Source organism: Kryptolebias marmoratus, linkage group LG11 (assembly GCF_001649575.2).
Source record: "Kryptolebias marmoratus isolate JLee-2015 linkage group LG11, ASM164957v2, whole genome shotgun sequence".
Classification (NCBI taxonomy): domain Eukaryota; kingdom Metazoa; phylum Chordata; class Actinopteri; order Cyprinodontiformes; family Rivulidae; genus Kryptolebias; species Kryptolebias marmoratus.
In genome coordinates, this window is record NC_051440.1 from 11,346,412 (window position 1) to 11,369,827 (window position 23,416).

The 23,416-nt window shown below is 39.8% G+C and overlaps 1 protein-coding gene across 4 annotated transcripts in view; it reads right to left on the reverse strand.

Annotated features, from left to right (window-relative positions):
• Positions 1 to 23,416, reverse strand: part of reln (reelin) — a 99,262-nt gene that overhangs the window by 39,743 nt on the left and 36,103 nt on the right. For all 4 annotated transcript variants that reach the window (XM_017405917.2, XM_017405918.2, XM_017405916.2 and 1 more), the window contains exons 3-4: positions 17,304 to 17,442; positions 6,921 to 6,991 (exon numbers count right to left, since the gene is read on the reverse strand). In XM_017405917.2, coding sequence (XP_017261406.1) covers positions 6,921 to 6,991; positions 17,304 to 17,442 — 210 coding nt within the window. The remainder of the gene's footprint in view (positions 1 to 6,920; positions 6,992 to 17,303; positions 17,443 to 23,416) is intronic.

Sequence of the window (23,416 nt, forward strand, 5' to 3'; positions counted from 1 at the left end):
AGCAATCCAGCTTACATCACATCTCAGCTTTAAAAGCTCAACTCCACACTCTCTATTTCTGAATTGAGAAAGCTCCTCGGATGAGAAGCGAAACGTCTTCAGCTACAGAATAGAAGTCCAGTTGTTTTTGTTTTTTAACTTTTTTTTGAATTAATACTAAACAAAACCACAAACCAACACAAAGACCCAGACTGGTACATAGATCAAATTTCATCCACAGTGATGTGAAAGATTGATCATAAAGATGACACCTGATTTTTTTTTAATCATTTTTATGTGCACGATATAATAAGTTACCATGAAACTTAGAAAACATGTTACTTTTCTACTCATTTGATCTTTTCTTTCCTTCAGTACCTTGGACGTTTTAAAGCAGCTTTATTTCAGACTCAAAGTGAGGGATAATCTGCCATTCTCTATTCAAGATATGCATGCCCATCTGATAAAACACATTAAGATAACACAGCGAGGACTCATTCCAACATTTAATTCTCACTTACTTAAGAATCCTTTTTAAACATTTAAGAAAAGCCCCTTATAAACAAAAAAAAACCTGAATCCAGGAGGGAGGGATTATAAAAAGAAGCTTCTCTTTTCATAATGACCCTGCAAATTTCTGATTTGAGCTCTGGTCTTACTTTCATTAGCTGCCCTCGTTTCTCGTCACTGGATCAAACTTCCTCTAAGGATGGATTTACAAATCCTGCAGTGGTGGTAAAGTCTCATGCTGACTGTAGAAGCTGAAGTTTTAGTGGCCTGTATCTTGAAGCTCAGCTCCATGGTTGGAACGCCGCTCGGCAATAAAACAAGATCAAAAGACTCTCTGTCTTTGTTTTTCTTTCTTTCCCTCTAATCCAGCAGCATTTGCTGAGTCAGAATATGTTTTGGGCAGCCATCAGTCCCAGCATGTGCAACTCTCCAATGGTTCCTGTTCAAAATAAACACTTTTTTTCAGGAGTAATAAGCAAATATTCCAAACTGAAAGACTTGGTTGGTTGATAATTCTGCTTTCTATAGTCTTCCATGCCTCAGTCTTAAACAAGGCTTTCTAAATCTCTTTCTAGATGGCCCATTTGGCTGGAGAAAGGCCTGGAAGATTTTTTTGGGAGGGTGGATAATCCCTTCAAGCTTCCAAAAAGGCCTCATTTACAGTTTTCTTTCTCTTTGCTTCATCACACTCTCCCACATCCCTCGTATCGTTCCATCTCCCCCTGCCTCACCCTCTGAGCATGGAGAGCAGACAGTGGTGTTCATTTCTCTGGGATTAATCCCCTCTCACTTCCTTAAAGACTTCAATTACTGCCTCCTCTATTCGCAGCTCATCTCTACTAATGTCTGTATCTTCCTGACCAGGATGTAAGCGCACAAACAGAAACAGGACACACACACGCACAGACGATTTTGCCTTACACTCCTGATCTACTCATTTATGAACACTTATGCATACAGATAAAAATAATAAAAAAATAGCTAAATAAACTCAAGGAACTTGTCAGTAAAGTGGGTCCAGGACTTAAATCGGACGAGTGCTGATGAGCAGGATCGGAGGTGCGCCAAGTAGGGACAAATGAGCATAAGCTTTGGCAGACTCAGACATCTCAGCACAAAGAGTACAGGACACAAGTCATCCTAAATCTTTCTTCCCCTCTTCCGAGTCTAATCTCCTCTCCCTCCTTGCTCACTGCAAACTGCTCCATTCTTTCTCGCCCTCTTCTCGTTAGCTCTTTTCCCCTACGTCTGGCTCACATCCTCGACGACGTGAACTGCATTTGAAGTCGAGTTGCTCCCGTCCAACTGGTGGTTGCAATTATTTACTCACCAGGGCACAGGATGCTGTTGTTGGTTTCCTCTACAGGGATTAAGTTGAGGTGCTTCTTTCATGTCAGGCTGTAAAACGCTCCATTCAGCCCAGCAAAAAACAGGGCCTCTGTGAGAGTCTTAATTGTTGCTGTTCGAATAATCACTGGCGAGTAGAGGCCAGCAAAATAAAAAAAAGACGATCAACTATTTCTAAAACTCAATGGTACCTACAAAAAGAAATCAAAACAAATTAAAAGCCTAGCATTCCTTCACAGAATGCATATTGCCCACTGACTTTATACCAGAGTTTTAAGGTAAGGTTATTTAATTGAGTTTTATTCTTTTTTTGTCAAATTATGGGAATGATGTGATGGATGACTGCATGCCGTCATACGACCTGTTAGTGCTTGGAATATGTGTTGTGAATGACAGGCACCAAGTCTTAGCTCGGTACTTGTAAAACTGGCTGAGTTATAGCCATTTTTTTGTTTGTTAATGTTGATAAGTCATGGCGGCCATCTTGAATTGGGTTGACTCTTAAAGTTATTCACTTGTAAAGGCATGTCCAATGACAGTCCAGTGGTCCATGAAATATTTTGCTAAACACAAACAGGGTTTACTCAAACAGTTAATATCAAAGTTTTAAACAAAGATCTTGCAGGATGAGTTTACAATTCAAATGTTTGTTGCAAAATGACTCTTTGCTACTAGCACATGAGGTTTGATATCAATATCTGTAAAACTGACTTTAGTTTTGTGTTTGCTAAGCTCAATTAGGTCTGATCAGTCTTGAATCGGGTTGATTTTGAAAGTTAATCAGTTGTAGATGTCGGTGTAATAGCCATTTTTGTGACACACAGACACAGGCAATTACACTATTGCGTTCCTTTCATAGAACTGGGCGATAGCAACTAAAAGGGAGACAGAAGAAAGGAAGAGAAACCTGCAAGAAAGACCAAAAATGGACAGTGATGACTCCTGAAGAGGAGCTATACAAATGAACAAGGTCTTAAAGATTTCTTGCCAGTGAGCAGTGAGGGATGGCGTTCAGCCAGGGGAAGCAGGCTGGCTGGCAGACTGGGTGGGTGGTGAGGAGGTGGGAGAGGGTTCGGCCACCCGTCCCTCCTCTGTCACGCTGTGATCAGGCGTCCCTCAGGGAGCGGTGGCCTCTTTGAGTTATATGTCCTTTTAATAATCCATCTGGGGCGCGGTAGACTGGGGCAGGCCCATAAAGATCTGATTTATACTCCTGCTGGAAATGAGGGGACCTGAAGATGCTGGGCCGAGAGCTGGGATTGCTGGCCGTGCTGTCAGGAGACAGAAGTGATGGACGGCACACACCACAATTTAACACACCCTTCAAAATTATCTTCTGCCCCATCGCTATATTTCCTCATCTTCTGCAGTCGTTCCATCTTGGCCTTTGGATCTTTTATGATTACCAGGTACAAGCAGAAACGTACCTTTTTGTTTTGTTTTATCTTTTTGTTTTAGTCTTCAGTTTTCTGAAAACATCACGTCGTGAAACAGCTTTAAGAGCTCGTCTTAACCTGCGTCAACCTATTCTGCTATTTTATTTGGTTATAAATCTCCTCGTCTCCTCACCAAACTTTTCAGTTGTTTCTGTTTTCCAAATTCAAAATTGCATTTCATTGCAGGTAGTTAGGGCGAAGATCAAAGCAAACTAAAATAAAAATTGCTGGCAGATTGAGAGGATGGGGTGAAGAAGTGTGCTGGCACAGCAGAAAGGAGCTGTGAGCATCGGGAGGAGGGGGTTGGGGAGGGGGGTAGTTTGTCTGGGACCAGGCATCCCCCCAGTGCTTCTGTACAGATTAGTTTACACACACTTATACACACATGAGCGCAAATCCAGCCCCCTGCTTATGTCTTTGAGAGCTTTTGGTGGCTTTATGTTCTTGAGAAGCAAAATGTTGCAGAAGTCTTTACTCTACGTTTCTTTTCTTGTTTTGGCCTTATATCTTGCTTTTTCATTAAAATTAATTTGATTTATCTCTATGACTCTTCAGCTCTATCATCAGGAGCCTAAATCACCTTCACCTCCTTCCCAGTTATTTAGCACATTAGTTCTTCAGGACATTCCTCGGGTTGATCGGTCCTGATTGGCTGTCCTCTGCTTCTCACTTTCAGTCCTTCTCTTCCCTTTTCAACCTGCCCTCCTTCTCCTCCATAGATCATCACCAAGCTTTAGATCACTTTTATTTCTCCAGCTCTTCAAAGCTCAAGTCTTAAGCATTTAAACTTCTGAAGTGGCTTGAACTGGCCCTCATATCTTTTGGTTAACTTTGAACACTAATACCCAGATTTGCAGCACCTTTTGCTAAGAGCATCCTGAACTCTCTTTGCTACGCTGTTATCTGATTTCAAGAAGGCAGGAAGCTTATTAGATTTAACAAAGAGTCTGCAGACCCACGTGCCACTGACTGGTAAAGCTGAATCTGTTAAAGAGCTGAAACTAGCATTCCTTGAAGGACACGTGGAGTATGTGTTGAGGATTAGCTGTGATGGCCATCTTGAACTGGGTTTGCTTTAAAAGAAACAAGTTGTTGATGTTCATCCAGCTATTACTTTCTGAGTTTCATTAAAATTTATCCAGAGGATCATTAGACTTTTTTTGCTAAAAGAGACAGAGTTGAATGCAACAGTTAATACCAAAACTTTAAAACAATGACCAATGTGCATTAGGGGCGATTAAGGGTGATTCTCAGCTACTCTATGCCAAATTCTAGCTTAATGTCTGCAAAACTGTCTAAGTTAAAGTAAGAATGAGTTAGAGTGAACTTTTAAAGAAAGGGAAAAAAAAGTCCAGCTATTTTGAGCCACATTAGTGAAGTAGTAAAAGTAAGAGATTACTGTCTCTTAAGTAGAAACCCAACAAGCCAACTTAAATATTCACCTCCACTTCTGTTTTGCTCCCTTCCATCTCACTTTTACTCTGGAGTAATTCGACACTGGAAAAGGGTCAAATTAAATCACATCTACTGCCCCTCTGCTTATTTTGGTTAATGACAATTACTTAAAAATATCCCACATAGTCACTTGTAATTTATGACCTTCTGGGTGCTCATCATCACTATCGCTTCTTCCCTCTATTTTGTCCTTCTGCCCTCTTTCTCCTGAGAGATAAAAACTGTCATTAGTCACTTCTCTAATTTATAGCTCTGCATTTCTCAGCTACCTGCTCTGTACGTCCCTTATCACAGTCACCACCTTTATCCCAGCTCACCTTACCCTGTACCCAACACGTCTGTATATTATTCTCCCTCTTTCAGTTTCTCTGTCCTCTCTCCCATTAACAACTTGTCTCCTCCAAGGCCTTGTAAGGTCTAAATCTCAGCTTTTCAGCTTGTCTGCCGAGAGTAGCTTTGTGTTGGTGTGATACCTCGGGTCCTTGGCACTTTACAGCTAAGTGACTGTTGCTGGCTGCAGATATTTCACGTGCAGGGAGCACAGACTGGGGCAGTGTGTCAAGGGTGGTGAGAGGATGATGAGCTCTCCAGCAAGGAGACCAAAGGAGAAAAGCCTTCCCGACTCTTCCAGGGCTGACTGGGCTCTGTGCCTCATCTCTTCCAAGTGGTATTAAGGATTTGACAGTTTATACCATGCAAGTAGCATTTCTAATGACCTACTGAGGGATATAAACAGTCCTCAGAGGATTACATTTTGTAATTAGGACCCAGGCTTAAAGCAGAGTAAGTTTTCAACATTTTCATGTTAAAATTCTACTATTTTGCTCTTGAAACTCTTAGGAAATTAAAGGCCTAGCATTCCTTGAAGGAATGCAAAGCTTCTGCCACCTTCCATGCCAGAGTTTTAGACTGAGATCATCTTATGTTGACAAATGGCAACAAATTACAAACAAATAAGTCATTTAGACTAAAACCTGAAAATAACATTATGAGCAAAACATTAACCTGAAAATAACATTATGAGCAATCTCATGTGATATTGCGATATGTCAAATGATCTATTGGTGCTTTAAGTAGGTGTTGTAAATAATTGTCAGCTACTACCACAACAAATTGTGTCTCAGTAGCTGTAAAATTCACTAAGGTATAGGCATTTTTTTGTGTAGGCTATAGACGATTAGCTGTGGCAGCCATCTTGAATTAGGTTGACTCCAAAAGTTATAGATGTGCAGCCAGTGATTATTTTCTGAAGGTTTAATTGAAATTTGTCCAAAGATTAACAAGATATTTTGCTAACCCACCTGATTTGAATCAATGGGTGATTAAAAGGCTTCTGCAGAACATGAAGAGGTGATTTAACCTCTGAATCAGGTGTGTTGGAGCAGGGAAACAAGGAAAACATGCAGAATAGTGGCCCTCGAGGATCAGGATTGTCTACCCCTGCTCTAAGAGGTAATCAGCTGTAGATGATTATCCAGTGATCATCTTTTGAAAGTTTCAAAAAATTTGTTCTCTGATTTTTTAGGCATTTTGCTAACTATACAGATAAACACACACACACACACAGACATGTGCTAACGTTATCACTCCGCTTATGTTTTAGATGGCGAGCTGAAGTGCTGCCACATTTTGCAAACTTCTCTATTTTCAGCATTAAAGTCACATTTTGATTTCTGAGGAGGAGTCCTTAAGTGAGGAGGAGGAGGAGAGAGGCTTCTCTCCTGTAAACAAGCAATTATACACACTCAGTGTGCAGAGTGGCGCTGCACTGTCTGTCAATAGCTTCTTAAGGCTGTCACAGAAAGTGGATGTCAGAAGTGTTGGCCATAAAGCATAAATCTCTGGCAGAGAGTCGGAGCGAGGGGAAGCAGAGTTTAGCATAAGCTGAAATTAAGCTGGCAATATAGGGCATCCAAATATCTTCGACTCGGGCTGCATCATTAGGCAGAAAGAAAGCAAGGAAGTGCTGCAAAAGCACAGTCATGAAGATGCAGCACGTCAGCTGCCCTGTGACATCCATATTCTGACAATATATATGACAGAAGGTGACACGAGGTGACACTGGGGAACATCTTGCATGCATGTGTTGGTGCACATGTTTGCAATAACATACAGGTAGGGATAAATCTCCTCGTAAGCATTCATTATGCATGTGTCTTGTCACAGATGGGGAAGAAGTGTGCTGTTACCTACCTCCTTGCTCACAGAGCTGCTGGGCCAGCGCATCCTTGAAAATGATCTGTCCTCGATGTGTAGCTGTGGCTCTGAGAGGAATAAAGAGAAAAGGAGAAGGGGAGAATAACCATTAAAATAAACCGCACCGAGGGGAAAGTTAACTTCTTGTCCTTATTATGCAGTTTGAGGATTGATCCGGCACAGATGGCATCATTTTCTACTTTACTAAAATGTGTTTGGCTGTTCTACACACAAAAAAGGAAAAACAATTATGGTCTGACTTTGAAGCAAAACTGAGACACTCCCTCTCAAAGTCAAAATTTCAAATTCAACAAGCTTCACTCAGGCTAAATTTAGACCTTACAAGATTATCCTGTTGTGAATACCAGAAATGACAAGTCTAGAGGCAACAGGTTCAGCTAAGTCCACTTACTGTTTTAATAACATGACATTTATGGAATAAAATAGATCAAATATTCTCCCTCATCCTTACCTGTACTATCACACTGCGTACAGAAATGCCGGCTTTAATCTAGCTGCATGGTTTGTGCTTCATGCACGGACTGTGATACGGACTTCCTTCTGGTGACCATGAAATACATTATTTATTTGAAAGTAAAAAGATCTATCAAACAAGGGTAAAATGCTTTATAATAGCTATATCTTTTGAACAAATCCTAAAATAATCTCAGTCATAGAAAGAGACTCATTAGTATACAGTATGTGCTAACAGAATAAAACTGAGTAAAACTGCATGCAGAAAAAGCTGCCTATGAAAACAGCATTATTACTCTTGCTATTGCTGTTATCAACTATATCCATTAAAGAGCACAACAGTATGTCTATGTTGTGTGCTGTACTGCTACCAAAAGTCATAGCACACTGCTTCCGATTGAGCTGCAAGTTTTGCATGTTATATTTTAAAGGTGCGTGACAAGATACAGGACAAAAAAAATGTAGTTGGAATAGCAATAGTTTTGCATTGGAACCATTAATAAAACAGAGAGTAAAAAACAAAGATTAGATTGAAAGATTACAGAGTTTGGAGGAGAGGGAAGTTTTCTGTTTGACTCGGAAATTTAATAATAATAATAATTAAAAAAAAGAAACTTATAGAGCTTTTCATAGCTTATTCAAGTTAGTGGCTGCAACAAAACGGTCTATTTAGAGACGCCAGGAGGGAAACTTCTCCACAACAATGCTTTACTTTTAAATGGCTAATTATTCTACCCTTACAACATTTTCTTCGCATAACAGACTGAGGGGAAGCAACTGCAGCAGAGATGAGGTCAAGTACATAAAGAGGAAAAATACAACAGCTGTGATGTGTTTTCTCATTGACTACCAGCTCTCATCTATCAAGGAGAGCAGCTGTGTCATTTGGCACACAAAGAAACTTTGTCTTTTTTGTTTTCAAATGTTGCAATTAGATTTAAGTATTAATTATTAAAATTATGTGGGGCTTGTAAATCTGAGGAACCTTCTGCTAATAAAAACACAAACACAGAGCTTCGTATACCACCCACATTCAGCGAGAAGGCACCAATGTGTGTGTGTGTGTTCCTTCCTCTGCCTTCAAAGACTTTCCAGGATCCGCAGACATTACATGAGATTTTTAAATATATCAAAAAGATCTTTGGAGCTCTGATCACAAGCTTGAAACACAGATGTGACTGCCCCCCAGGATGCACTGCAGACCTGATGAAATCTGATAGCTCAGATCACAATCAGAGCTGGTCTGGAGCACATATGAGCTCTTTATTTCTACATTGGGATCGTAACTGTGTTCTGGGAGCCACCGATGGACCACCAACTCAAAAACAAGAAAGAAAAAAAACTATTTGGAAGGGTCCTAAAAGTGCAAGCAGAAAAACAGTTTCAGCATGAAGTGAGTGTTGCATACTTGATGATCCTGGTGGGTTTATCAGTTGTGCAATCAGGTTTTGTAGGTGGGTTGGACCCAGAATGCAGACCAGCACAAGGAGCTCAAAGATGAATTAATTTATTAATAAAAGAAAACAAAGGGCTGCCATGGCAGCAAACAAACAACAAAAGACTTACAGAGGACCATAAGGACATACAAGGAGCATAACCTGAACGTGGCACAAACACCAACAATGGACCAGCAGCAAGTGAGTGACAAGAGACTGAATATAAAAGGGCTGACGGGAAGTGGAAGATAGACTACAGCTGGTAGATGATGAGGAACAAATGAGGTGGGCATGGCAGGCTGACAGGAGAACTACTGGGCTATGGGCAGGTCAACAGTGGCACAGGGAACACAATGAAACAAGACAATACAATAACCTAAAATACAGGGAACACAAGAAGCAGAACTAAACATGAAACTCAAACACTGAAGTAAGGCTGGTCTTAATATATTTGCATGCAGTTGGTTCTGGAAGTGTATTAAGCTTTACAGGTGTGTGCAGATGCGTGTTTGAAATGTGGGCAAGGTTGCTGAAATCAAAATGATTGGCTGTGCACAGAGCAAAGTTTCTCAAAGTATGGACTATGGTCCGAATCCAGATCGAACGGCAAGTTAATGGAGTGAACACAGAGCGAAACGAGGAAGGAAGTGCTCTGTGTCCGTCGCTCCGTGTGGCATTTGAAGGACAGGACTAAGACAGAGAAAATTAGCTGACTCCTTAAACCAGAACCTGTCTGAGTCTGTTTTCCCACTGCTGTGTAAAAAAAAGGGGGGCTAGCAAACAGCTTTGGTCTCTGTCAGTAAATATTAGAAAATAAGGCAGAAGATGTTATGTCACACCACAAAGAGTTATATGATTGTGCAAAAAAAAAAGTTGAGAACAAAGTTTTTAAAGATGACTCAGTGGATGGAAAAATATACTTTTTTGTCCTCACAAAATATCTGTGTGAAAGCAATCTCAGCAATAAATGCAGTAAAAGGCTCATATTTTGGCCACTTGACAAATGAACAGTTACTCCGTTTGACAACATCTTTTGTGCCTCGGTTCAGGCAGATTACAGTACCATTTTTCACACTCGTGTACTCTGTCTTTTAACTGTCTCACTGCATCTGTAACTTTTACCTCAGTCATTTTGATGCTACAGTGTCTGGTTGCCTTTATGTTCAGTTTATTTAATGTGTTTATTCTTGAGTGAAAACAGAGGCTTTTTTTATTTGTCAAAACATAAAATAAATTTGCATGATGGGCTAAACTCAGACAACATATCCAAGAAGGAAGATTTAGCAGATGTTTCTGTCCGTAAGATTGAAAGACTCTCTGCTTGTTTTTTTTGTTTTTCCTCCAGTAGATTTGGTCCCTCAGCTCCTAAACTCTACCTCCCCAGCAGACTCGTGTCTTTTATGGGTGCCAAGGCATTTACACGTTCATCTCAGTTTATGAATAATGAATAGGCTCCTCATTAATTGATAAAGACCTCTTGTGCCTGAGCAGAGCTGAGGAGAAAACACACTTAATTACACTCATATTTCAGAATTGGTGAAAAAAAAAAGCTAATTTGAGTTTTGGTATTTATGAATAAATGATGGTGCGTAACGAACAGCGGGTGGGAATGTAAGAACAAGGTCCTTAAATATTTACTAAACAGCTTAAGCTCACTTAACACATTTTGCATTGGTGGCAGGGGGTAAAGGGCTTTTATTTAAAAGCACAATTCTTAAAGTGACAGCTCAGATTTTTTGAAGTAGAGTTTTGTAGAAGGGTTGTACACAATAGCTTTCCTGTTATAGATAGTAGGAGTATAACAAGACATCATCTGACATGACAACATGAGGTTTTAACAAGTTTTTAAGGAAAAAAAGCTTTTGCTACATACTCAACTGGCTGCCACTTCTCGTGTCTGGTTTCTCCTGCAACTCTTCAGACTTAAGATCGGTGTTTCATCTATACTTTGCGTATAGAAAAAAGACAAGGATAAAACTAATGCCATGCAAATCCAATGGTGGAGGAAGAACATTTCAAACTTCTTGCACAAGTAAAAGTTTAAAAACTATTGGAAAGGAAAATAGCAATTTTTACTCAAAAGCGGAGTAACAGTTTTCACTTTAAAGTGCGTGAGTGCATGAGTGGTCTCTTTGTGTTAACAGCATGTATGTCATTAAAACAGTAGCCAGGAGAGGGCATTTAGTCTGAGCCAAAGAGTGTTTGATCTGAGCAGCGTGACACCAGCGTCTGTCTGTCGTCACTCTCCGCTGCTTCCACAGCGTGTGTGTCTCATTACCGTCCACACTCTGGGCCTCGCACAAACACACAAAGAGGAGAATTTATTGAACAGCTAAATGTTAATATGTCCTTCTTTTCCAGGGGTGTGGTGGGTGGAGCAATTAAGGGTCTTAATAAGCTGCTGTTTTCTTTTGTTTTACTCCTCTCGTCCTTCCTCTGATTCGCTCTCATTCATCTCCTGAAAAGTAAATCTCATCCTCGCCCCTCTCGTTAGTTTTGAGGAGAAAATTTAAGATGGGAAAGAGCAAAAGTACTGAACAAAATGAAGAAAAGATGAGATATGAAAGCAGAGCGGTGGATAAAGCAGAAAAGTGGAGCAGGGTTTGGATTTTGGTCAGAGGAAATAGATTTAGGGGTTTAATGGCCTTGTCTCTCAAATACCAGAATCTGCTGTCAAATGGCAAGGCAGCGGGTAAGAGCCCCCCCCCCCCACACACACACACACACACACAGCCATATATTGCATGAGCTTTAACATGTATGTAGATGGACAGGCTGTCACTCAAAGAGCTCCCGAAAGGGCTGGGAGTGGGTAATTACCAAGCATGTCATCCATGTTAGATTACATGTTGCTGCTGGCCATAAGTATCCCCCAGAAGCCTGCTTGACAGCTCCCTACTAACCACACACACAAATATATATTTATATATTTACACACAGTACGACGGACAGCTAATTCACCCTAAAGCAATAAACATCTTAAATAAAGCCAGTGGACCTTAAAAACAGAAGAAAATGCGCAGAATAGTTCCTTGCAAGCAAACAAGGACAATGTTTTTCCCTCCTCAAAATGTCTAACTCTTCTATTCCAAGTTTAGTTTGATAAAAAGTTGTGCGCCATTCTTCTCTTGTCCCAATTAGAAGCTCATCTTCTCGTCTAGCTCAGTACGTCTGTTTGGTAATCATGATAAATATGAGTTTCGGAGCTGTGCAGTTCTGGTTGCCAGCACTGATTTGCAACTGAACCTGGCTTTTAAAATAACAAACACTAATTGGTTGATTTATCTTCCATGTTGTGGACCAGCTGTGGTTTTAAACACTGCAGCCCAGGACTGGAAGGTGCTGAGTTAAAGACAAGGTCCTGAAATGGATAAAAAAAAATGTTCTATCCAGCAATTATTCCAGTGAATGATTAATTATAAAGTATGTTTTCTTGATTCTTGACAGTAAAGGTGTGACCGGCTCAGTGATTTGCATTACTCTCCTCCCCCTCCCTTCGTACAAGATTTTATTAATTGAAAAAGGCTCTTAGAGAACATGCAAATTTAATGAAGCTCCACAGATGAGGGATTTGGGAGTTGTTTGGCAAATTACCTGCTTGTTAGCACGGGGTCATTATTAGTTAGGGCTTTAAATTCAGCCAGAAGAAATGTAGTTATTACTCAGTTTAGAGCTGAACAAGAAAGAGCAATTGACCTTGACTACTGTTAGTGGGTAATAATGAGAAAATTAAAAAAACAAAAGTAGCTACTTAAGAGGAAGTATGTGAGGTAAATGAGAATCAGAGATGTTTTGTCAGTTTCTTGGCCTGAAAAGAAAGACTAGCCGCTAGAATTAAAAAATAAATAATAATAATAATAATAAAAAAGTTGATTCACTTTTACAGTGTCTCATTTTATCCTTCACACACTGCCTCACTGAGGGTCAAACCTGGACAGTATGGAGGAAGAAGGGAGAAATCAGCTGAATTTACTCAGAGTCAACTGAAAAATGACTGGTTTTCATCTAGACGGAGAGGGCAGACCACAAATAAATAATGCGACACAAAATACTGTACATCTGGGCCAGCTCCCACAGCAGTGGTTTATTATGCAGCATTTAAATTCAAGTGCTTTTCTTTTTGTGCCGCAGTCTTCACACTCTATTTCATTTTCAACAGTTTTGATGGTGGACGTCCCAGCAGGTGGGACAGTGACCTTCTAATAATGAGACTCGGTGATGTTGGTGATGTGCTCAAAATGTAGCCATATTGATCGGAGGACTGCTATCTACCAAGCATACGTCTGTGTGTGTCTCTGTGCACACAGGGGGTTTGCACATCATTACAGGGGTCATGGGTCATCCCTGGGGAAATAAGGCGATATCAATAAAGGAGGTGACTTTATGTTAAATGACCAACAGAAGTCAGGGTTTTGTTATATATATCTGTGATTTTCTGGTAAACTCTGTAAATATGATACGTTAAATGATTTTAAAATGATGCACGGCTAAATATGTTTGACAACAGAGTTGGTGTTTATTTAGATGTGGAACAGATTAAAAGGAAATTTTATTGATTAAGTGTTCGATTTGTAGCTCTGGTTGTTTTCTCTAGAAAAAAAGGAGCTTGTTGGATTTTTTTTCTCCGGTTATTCATCTTCCTTGGTCCAACTGTGTGAATGTCACCCAGCCAGAGGTCTCAGGCCCGTATGGACCTTTGATAAAGAGGAAAAGCTCATTAAGCAATGATTTTAGGTTCCAGATTTTAGGTTTCAGACTCCACTGATTGACTTAAGCTCTAACAAATCAATGGAGCAGACTAGTAAAAGGATAAATGAGGAGCACTGGGAGAGAAAGATGAGTTCTCTGTCTAACGCCTGACTTATAAAAAAGCTGTTCAATACCTTGTCATTATCACTCAATTGGTTATATGAAATCAAAGAGGACATTTCATTATTTTTGGAGCAGCTTGTTAAATTTTCAACTCTTTATTTCTCCTCCTATAAACAGATTCACTCAGTAGGAATGCTATGAAGAAACAAGTAGTATAGTGCTCTGTTCCCTCCTGGATGTAACTGCATGACTCAGGTTAATTGCTTATTCTTAAACAGAGCAGAGGAGTGGGTATGTACGTTACTGTGCAAAACATTTAAAACATCCACAATTTCTTTATGCTGTGTTTCCAAGGAGCCAGACTTTAAATTTTCTTAAACTTTCTTTTTTTTACTTTCACTCATTTTCAGTCCAGTTCTTGTCAAATTAGAATATTTTTTATTTAACTAAAAAAATGAAAATAATTTATGTCATTCTGCTGCTTGTAAAGTGCAAAGCCCCCCAATAAAGCTTTTTAGAGTTTTTTTCTATATGTTTTTTTTTTTTTTGGGTGCATGTTATGTGTTGACACAACAGTGGTTCACTGAGTTTAGGAGCCATTTTATGCCTGAATGATTCCTACTGTTCAGTGGCTTAACAGACAAAGAAACATTTCTCAGAAAGTGACCAAGTTATGAGCTGAAAATGAATGAAAATGCAGCCAAAGTAGAAACAAAAACAGCTTTAAATGACCTTTAGAAAGCCTGAAGAAATACCGATCAAGAACATTTTAAGAAATTATAAAAATGTTTGGCTCCTTGGAAGCAAAATGTAAAGAACTGATTGATGACTCAGGACTTTCTAAAGGCTGACTCCATCCACCTGCCTATAAACAGGAGAAATATGAGTTGGGAAAATAAATTAATACATTTTTAGACACTACAAATATTTTTTTGTTGTTAGGCAATGTTCAAAGATGCTTGTAGAAGCATCAATAATTATGCTCTTTTTTTTAGATTTTTTTAATTCTTTGTTTTATTGCCCATGCTGCACAGTAACAGCAGTGCAACACTTTTCAGGAAGAACGCTGCACTGTTTCAGTGAGAGAGCAATAACTTTTGGGCAAGTCTGCATGTGTGCACTCTCGCCACTCCTCCATCCCCCCCATCATGTTCTCCAAGGCCCCGTCTTCTCTTTAGGTGGCGATTTACAGCCATCCAGGAAATTAAATTCTTTTGGATGCCCACGTCACTGCACTCCATCACGCGCCCGTGAGTGATGGGTTTCCAGGGACACTCCCACAATATTGGCCGTAAAACTGCTACCAGGGCCGATATTAATGCAGCGATGGACCAGCTTCAGTCCGCTGAAGGACATAGGATGTATGTGGCTTTAATTTAAACACTCATGGGTGAAGTTTGTGCAAAGAAGTCCTTGTATTAATCAGGGGAGGAGGGCTATGAGTAAGGGATTATATTATCTACACTTTGAAAACGTAAAATTAATGCATTTCTTCTACATATGCGTTCTTATCTTTTTTGTCTTAACAATCATCATAAACAATAAAAATTTGAAAGAGTGTTCCCTAAAGAAATGCATATCACCAGCTGCTTTAAAAGCCAAAATTTAAATAAAAATGTTGTTCAATCTCTTAGCACTATGTGTTGGGGAAGACTCACAGCTACTACCACACCAAGTCTTAGCACAGTATCTGTAAAACTAACTGAGGTAAATCCATTTTTGTGTTCGCTAACACCGAGTTGCGGTGGTGGCCATCTAGAATCTTGTTAGCTCCAAAAGTTAAGCAGTTGTAGCTTCCAATAGTTAATTCCTGAGTTTGTCAGATATTTTGATAACAGACAGACAGACAAACACAAACATGTGCGTGGACATACACACATGCACACACCTACTCACATCTACTCAGACCTAGTCTCACAGTCTCACACACAGATAATTGCTTATTTGCCTGCCTTTGATGGTAGCGGGTGATACAAATTCTGCAAACAAGGTAATTGTGACTGACGGTGACAGCCACGTCCAAATCTCAACAGGTAAAGTAACACTGACTGTTTAGTCCCGGAAATCCTGCGCAGCACCAGCGGAGGCTCTAGTTTTGGTCAGACCTGTTAAATTTCTCCTCTGAACCCTGGGCGGGTGCAGCTCTAGAGAACATGATGAGGTTGACAGCTGAGAACTGTAAGCTGAAGTGTGACCGGGTGACTTTGATAAGGTCACTTTCAGGGGCCCCTACTGACATACAGATGTGGCCCTCTGCTGGCCCCGCTGTCATCAGCACCGGTACACTGCTGCTCTGTGGTTTACACAAAACCATACTGCACACACGCACACACAAATACTTGAGAAAAAAACCTTGTAGGCTACACACTCAACATTAAATGTGTAACAAAATAAAAATTACAGGAGTTTAAAAAAATACTTGTGTGAGTACTGCCACAGTGTTTAATTTAGTTCTGGTTGTGATACTGAGTTTGCAATGTTTTTTTTTTTTTAAATTAAGAAACTACTTGTCAAAATTAACAAAAATTAGCAGTTTGATTTATTATTTATGATATGAACATTATAAATAAAAAGTGATAATGTTGAATCGGGCAGTGATGTTTTAATTTTTTTGTTTTACTTAAAAACATTGATCCAATTCTCATGTGAATTAGTAAAAAAAAAAAATCCTTGTTCAAATTAACAAATGTTGTAATATACTGTTTACCATTTTAAAATATTTTTAAATGGTGCCCTGCTGCAGTAACTTTGTATGCAGGAAAGCTACTGAAAAGCTCACCTTGTTTTTTTTACGTGGCAGTGGAGGCTAATTGCATTTTGACTGACTATCAGCAGGTGGCTGTAAATCAACCGTTCAGATAACTAGAGGGCAACAGAGTTAATCGGTGTTTTCAATGGAACAAGATGGAGAAATGATGAAGAGGCAAGAAAAAAAATTAAGGGGAATGAAAAGGAGCAAAAAAAAAGCAAAGCTCAGGAGTTCAATCAGCTCCTACTTCCTCTAACAAATAAAATCAGGAAAACAGACAGAAAAAGAAAAGCTCAATCACCTTTCCAGTGATCAACTCTGCACTGTCTTTTTTTGCAAAGAAGCCGTAAACATTTATTTTATGGAAGGAATATGACGGATTCGTAGTAATGCCTTTACACGACATGGAGAAATCCTCCTGGTTGTTTATGTGTTCAAGTGTGTGTGTAAATCTGAATTCCACCCATCCTCGGGGGATGGGTGGATCTGACCAGCCGCTCACACATTTTACAGCGTGAAAGGGGGATGAGCTTTATGAGAGGATGGAGACACTTCTGTTAATTCGTAGCAGAATAAACACTCTTACACACACACATTAGACATACCTGCCACTCCACAGGCACACTAACTCTGTCCTTTGTTTTACCTCTTAATGAAAGGGTGTTTTTTGTAACATTCTCTCTGAGGTTCAGATAGGGGAAACACCACTCATCATGTCAGCTGATGAGCCTCTCTTATTTTTTTCTGGCTCAACATGGAGCCACAGAACATTAACAGATGAGTTTATGATTTTTATGCCTGAGGTTGAGATGTGGCCGCTGTAACTGTCCCAGCCAGGAGCACCAGGTCACCCCTTTGCTGTCTCTTTATGGTTTGCTTCTCTTCAAATGCACCACACATACGACTTACAGGAAATTCACGCAGCCAGTGCCGGGTGGCGGGGCGATCCAGACGAAACTGAAGCTGGTAGAGGGCTGATGGCTGACGTGGGAGGCCACAACGCTGCAAACAAATTGGGTTCCAGGAAACTGGCGATCTGACATCACACCTGGAAGAGAAAGAGAGGAGAGAATAAACATACAATCACAAAGGATCGTTGGAGGAGACAACAACTGTTATCTGAAGTTGCTTCAGGGCTGCACAGGGAAATAGTTGGTTAGCACTGTTGCCTCGCAGCAAGACGTTTGCAACGTTTGACTCCCAGCTGGGATCTTTTTGCATGTTCTCCCCATGCATGCCTGGGTTTTCTTTAGGTACTCCGGTTTCTTCCCACAGACTAAAAACAAGCCTGGTAGGTTAACTGGGTATTCTAAATTGTCTAGTTTGTCTTATGTGACCCTGTCATGGACTGGCGACCTATCCATGGTGAGCCCTGCCTTTTGTTCAATCACTGTTGGAGAAAGACACCAGATTCACAACCCGGAACAAGAGCAAGACAGTAAAATAAAAATAGATAATTGATGTTGTCCAGATTCTTTTTTCTTTTCGGTTAGCAAATTATTTGCATTATTTTACAAGTGTAAAAGTAATAAACCTTTGACATTGCAGTAAATCTGGTTGGAAACCTATAAAATAACATAAAAGCTGCATTATGGCTGTGTGCTAAACCTTTGCATTTGATTTTATCTATCAGGGCTTTCCAAATATATTAGTCTTTCTCTTTCTAAAGAGTTTTTTGAATTTGATTCACAATCTTATCTCATACACAAACCTTTGAGGATTGTCCAGAAAATTTTCAGAGCAGCAGTGCATGCATGAAACACACTATAGAGATGCTTTTAACAAATGAAGCATGTAACAAGGATCGTCACGCAATGAATACAGGTCTGTTCAGACCTACACAATAACAGCATACAACAAAGTCTGAATGAAAGCTTAAATATGGCATCAGTAATTTGTTTTACATGCGTCTTACCCCATCCTAATTTGTGTTTGCTTTCATTTTTTTCCTCCACCAGTTTTTTTTACTCCACAAACATTCTTCAGTTTGCTTTTTTCATTTTTAATTTCTTCACCTCCACCTTTACAATATACTTTTTCCACATCCCTCTCTGTCTTTAGGCTCTCCCTGTGAGCTGACACCCTATAAATGCTGCCTTTATTAATGAGAGTCTGTGTTCGGCTATGATTGCATCGTTGGAATGACATCATGTCACACAATCTTTCCTTTATATCACAGAGGGCAAGGCCAGGACGCCGCCCAGCTCATCAATCAGAGTTTCAGAATGCTTTAATAATCAACTGTACCTCCATGAGCCACGCAGGCTGTGCAGTAAACAACTCTAGTGACCATTTCTCACATAAACAAGTATTTGTCTTCAATCTACAACAGCAAGTCAACATATTCTGTTCAGAACCAACTCGCTCAACCAGTTTAATTTGTCTCCCATCTTTGTAAACCTTAGTAAGCTGCAGTTTTTCTTGACTGTTATCTGTTCTGCGTAACCTGCATCCACAATTCCCCCTCCTCTCATTAATAAAAACTCACACCACTGAAAATATAATCAGGAGTGATTAATAACGCTGAAGCTTTAATATCCCTAGAATCAATGTACAAATCAATATTCAGGGAGTGCACCCGTGTGTGTGTGTGAAAACAAATGGTTTATAAAGAAATAATTCCACCTACCTTTCACAGTAATAAAACTGATCTCACGCATTGCACCTATAATTAAAAGTCAAGCGTTCCTTTGAGGAAATTTTTATTACCCACTACTTTTTATGCTGGGATTTTAAACTAAGATCATGTTATATTGAGAGATGATGGAAGTATAGTTGTTTTGGTCAAAAACTGAAAATAATATTATGAGCGATTTCACTTGATATCACAAGATCTCATATGGTCTGGTGCTCAGGTTGAGTTCAAAAGTTTTGAACATGTTCATCTAACTATACAGTCACTTAAATCCATCCACACATTCATGATTTGTCTTCAGACAAAACTTCAAACAACAGACACACAAACAAACATACTCACAAAGAAATAAATATGGAACATGTTTTTGCATTTGCTTTTTTGTTTGACAAGACCAGCTGTGTGAGCATTCATATTTAAAAAAAAAACAAAAAAACATTTCTTTAAAATCATGTTGTACTTGTGTGCCACATTACAAGCAAACCTCATTATCACTGCTGTTGGGTGATTGAGCTTGTTTTTACATTGAGCACCATGTCATAACTGAGATTTCCATGAACTTTAATAAGGCTATGATTTAAAAAAAAAATCATCCATAGAAACATTAAATTTTGTTGACATAAAATCAACACAACACAGCAACGATTCCAACATTTCCATGTGAAGCTTGTGCATGCAGCGTGTGGTCCTAATGTGTCAGATTTATGAGTTGCCTGCCTTTAACCACGCTAATGAGGTGCTAGTGTGTAATAACAGAACGAGATGTAATCACCCACGAATGGTGCGGCTGCTCTCCATTCACCTTGCCTTCAACCTCTCTGCATAATGGACACAATTTATCGGAAACACAACCAAAAATAAAAAACATTCAGACAAGGGTTAGTGGCAGCAGCTTATATTCTGTAAAGTGAGCTCTGCAGAGAGAACTGAGAGCACTGCATTTTTCATGGAGGCCACACAGACATTCATGTACCCAACAAATGAATTAATTTATTTACATTTCTGCTTTTTAAACAAAGGATTCATTGTGGCGGTTGCTAAAACGTGGTCAGCAAACATGTGCCAAAGAAGTGACATTAGGCTGCATTTCATCCTCACTGTGTATTTTAAAATGTAATTTTTATTAAAGATTTTGTTTTTCTACTGCCCAAACATAAAGCACTAAATCAGTGACACAAAATACTGTTTAAATAATAAAATGATCTCTCTTTAGTAATACATGTGGCCAAGAGTCATAGTGTTCTTAATTTAGAGTGTTTTAGAGGAAAAAGAATTAACAAAAATGGGTCTGTTCATGGCTGAATGTGACACAGTAACAAATAATTTTTCTGATCTCACATATAAAATCAAACTCATTTACAGTGCTGCCATTCCACAATTTGACAAAAAAAAGTGTGCAGCACACCTGCAACAGACCATTACCACATGGCCAACGTGAGCAAATATTGAATTGAATGAAAACACAAAATTCTATGTATTTTTGAAAGAGAAACATCAAACCCTGGAAAGATTATATAAATTAGGGATGAGCTTAAACAGAGAGAGAGATAGAGAGAGAGAGAGAGAAAAGTGCAGAAGAAGAAGAGGTAGAAAGAAGTCAGCCGAAGGTATGGTTACAGGGAAGCAGAGAGCAGTTTGGCTAAGGTGAAGATGAAAAGGCAGTCTGATGCACTCCAGGACACAGCAGCACTGGGACTCGACACTGCTTGAAAAATTTCTATTCCCACTTGAAAAATACACCCAGGCATAAAAATGCAAATAACAATCTCTCTTTCCTTTCATGTCTGGGTGCAGAAAGAGACAGAAAGAGAAGGAGAAATCACTAATATTCAATGTGATCCAAATGTTCCAGAAAAGCAACAAGCTTTAGAGAACCTGTGAGAGAAAAGCTTTGACGTTCCTGGTTCTGTCCAGGGAATAAGCAGAAGTGGGAAAATATTTTGCAACTGTGAAATTAAAACATGAAGCAAAGGTCTTTCTGTGTCATTCAGCACCTGGATCACATCAGCTGTAAGTGCTCTGCTCCTCACTCAGTTAACTTCAAAGGGTTTTTGTTAATTTTGCCAGAATATTCTGGTAGCCAGGGGTGTTTGTGCTTCTTTCTTTATCTTTTATCAATGTTTTTGCCTCAAATTCTTTAGATCCACCTAGCAGTCCTTGGCCATGTTGGCTTGATGTGTCAGGGCTGATCGGTCTGATGCGACCTCTGTAGGCTCTGCTACAGGTCAGGTGCAGGAGGACTACATCTGTTGTTAGGGAAGGGGAGTTACCTCAGGAGTCGCAAACTTAACGGTTTTGTTGGGCTTCTGTTTGTGTGGTGGTACCTTTGCTGAGGCACCTTGTCAGGCAGCTGTTGATTACCAGGACTGTGGGCAGATCCCGCAGCTTTTCAGGGAGGCTTTGAGCGTGTCCCTGTAGCACTTCTTCTGTCCATCCTGCCATCCTGCCTGCCCACTGCCAGCTCAGAATAGTCTCTTTGGAAAATCAGATGACATGCCCATCTGATCTGGGCTTTCCTAAACAGAGAGGGCTTCTGTGCAAGCAGGTACAAATAATAACTGGATGAAGAATATTTCTTATGTTTATCTAGAAACAACAGAAAATCTTTATACTCTGCAAGAAGTAAAGAAATCTGCTCTCACTCCAGTGGTTGCGTGATGGAAATCACGTCATTTTGCTCTCCAAGTAACTTTGAGAGCCACTTCTTGACACAAGGTCTGGGCAGAACTTTTCTTTCACAAGGGTATGTATCAACTATTGTGTGATTGGTTAAAACTTTGTTGTTGGTGTGTTTATGGTGAAAAGTGGTTGAACGCCAATGAAGTCGTTTCACTAAAACATCTCTGCTAAGAAGCAGCTGCCCAAGAGTGTTAGAAAATACAACTATCTTTACAACTGTTCCAGCACAACTTATAAAGATATTCAAATGGCGAAGAACTTGTGGAAGGAGATATCACAAATATTGTGCTTGAAGGAGATCATGCGGAGACACAGGCGGATCTCCACATTTGTGTTGGCTGGGAGGGAGCTTGCCTCATCTGGACGGCGTAGGTACAAATTCTCTTTATTTGCTCAGAAATAATGGTGGTCTCTTCATGACAAATTTGCAAAATGCCAAACAGTGCTTACTGCCTCAGTCTATGTAATAAAAATGTCTGGTCACAGTTAGGGAAGCAAAAGGGAAGAAACCCATTCCAGTTCTGTGGGAGTGGACAGAGGGGCTTCCCAGGAGTTCTGACTACAGTTCTCGAGGAGAATAAAGTGTCCACTCAAAAAAGAACATCTCACAACCATGTGACCACGAACAGATTTCTTCATTTTCCGCGGAGTATAAATTAGCCTTTAGTTTTTAATAAGAACTTTCTGCTTCATAAGGTGGGACATTTTGCTATTTACACTGTAAACTATTATCACCAAATCAATTAACATTACTTAATGAATGGATGGGGTACCTGCAGTACAAATACCACTAATGATGCATTTAGACCACATTTTAGATAAGCATCAGCAAAGGCCACCTCTAATTCAACAAGCAGCCACAGAGGAGCTAGCTTCTGTCAGATACACACATGCAAATATCACGCTCACACATGTTAACACATGCAGATCTTTCACATGCAGATTGGACACTTACGAGCTGTCGGCAGTGATTAATGGCAATGGAAGATGACCTGCTAACTCCCACCATATATATGGGCAAAACTTGTTTTATTTATGTGAACCCACACAGATAGAGCCACACACAAATGTACTACTCAGTGTGCCCACACACAGTCTCAGTCGGATATACAGGAAATGGGTGTGTTTGGGTTTTAATGGTGTCACCCTAACATCAATCTCTGCTGGTAATGGGAGGGGATTTATGAAGTGTCTTGCAAAAGAAAACTAGAACGTTAACTACCTCTTATTCATTTAGCCGACCTAGCCAGCAAAAAACGAGACATTTCTTCATTGGACTGGCCTTTCCCACCCTAAAAAAAAACTTGTTTCAATAACAGTTCTACCAGAAGTGAGCAAAATGAAAAGTGAAAAATGTGCACAGTTCCAAAATAAGGGTATGAAGTCTTTTAGGACAACACTAGAAAATAGTTTTAGATTTATATCTTTGTCCACTTTGAAATGTCTCAACATCTTTATTACTTTGCAAAGCTAATGAGCTCTCCACAGCCAAGCTCAAAACAAGTCAAATAGATGGAGTGAGAATTCTCCCGGATGGAGCAGATGGGCACTCTGTGGCTCAGCCTGGCACCAACTTAACACCGTGGGACCAGCAGGGGCTGCTTAGCTATAACTGCCGTTATAGCTAATAGTTCAGCTTTATGGCAGTGTTGCAGCAAACTCAAAATGATATGCACATTAAGCAAACACATACACACCATTTGACATC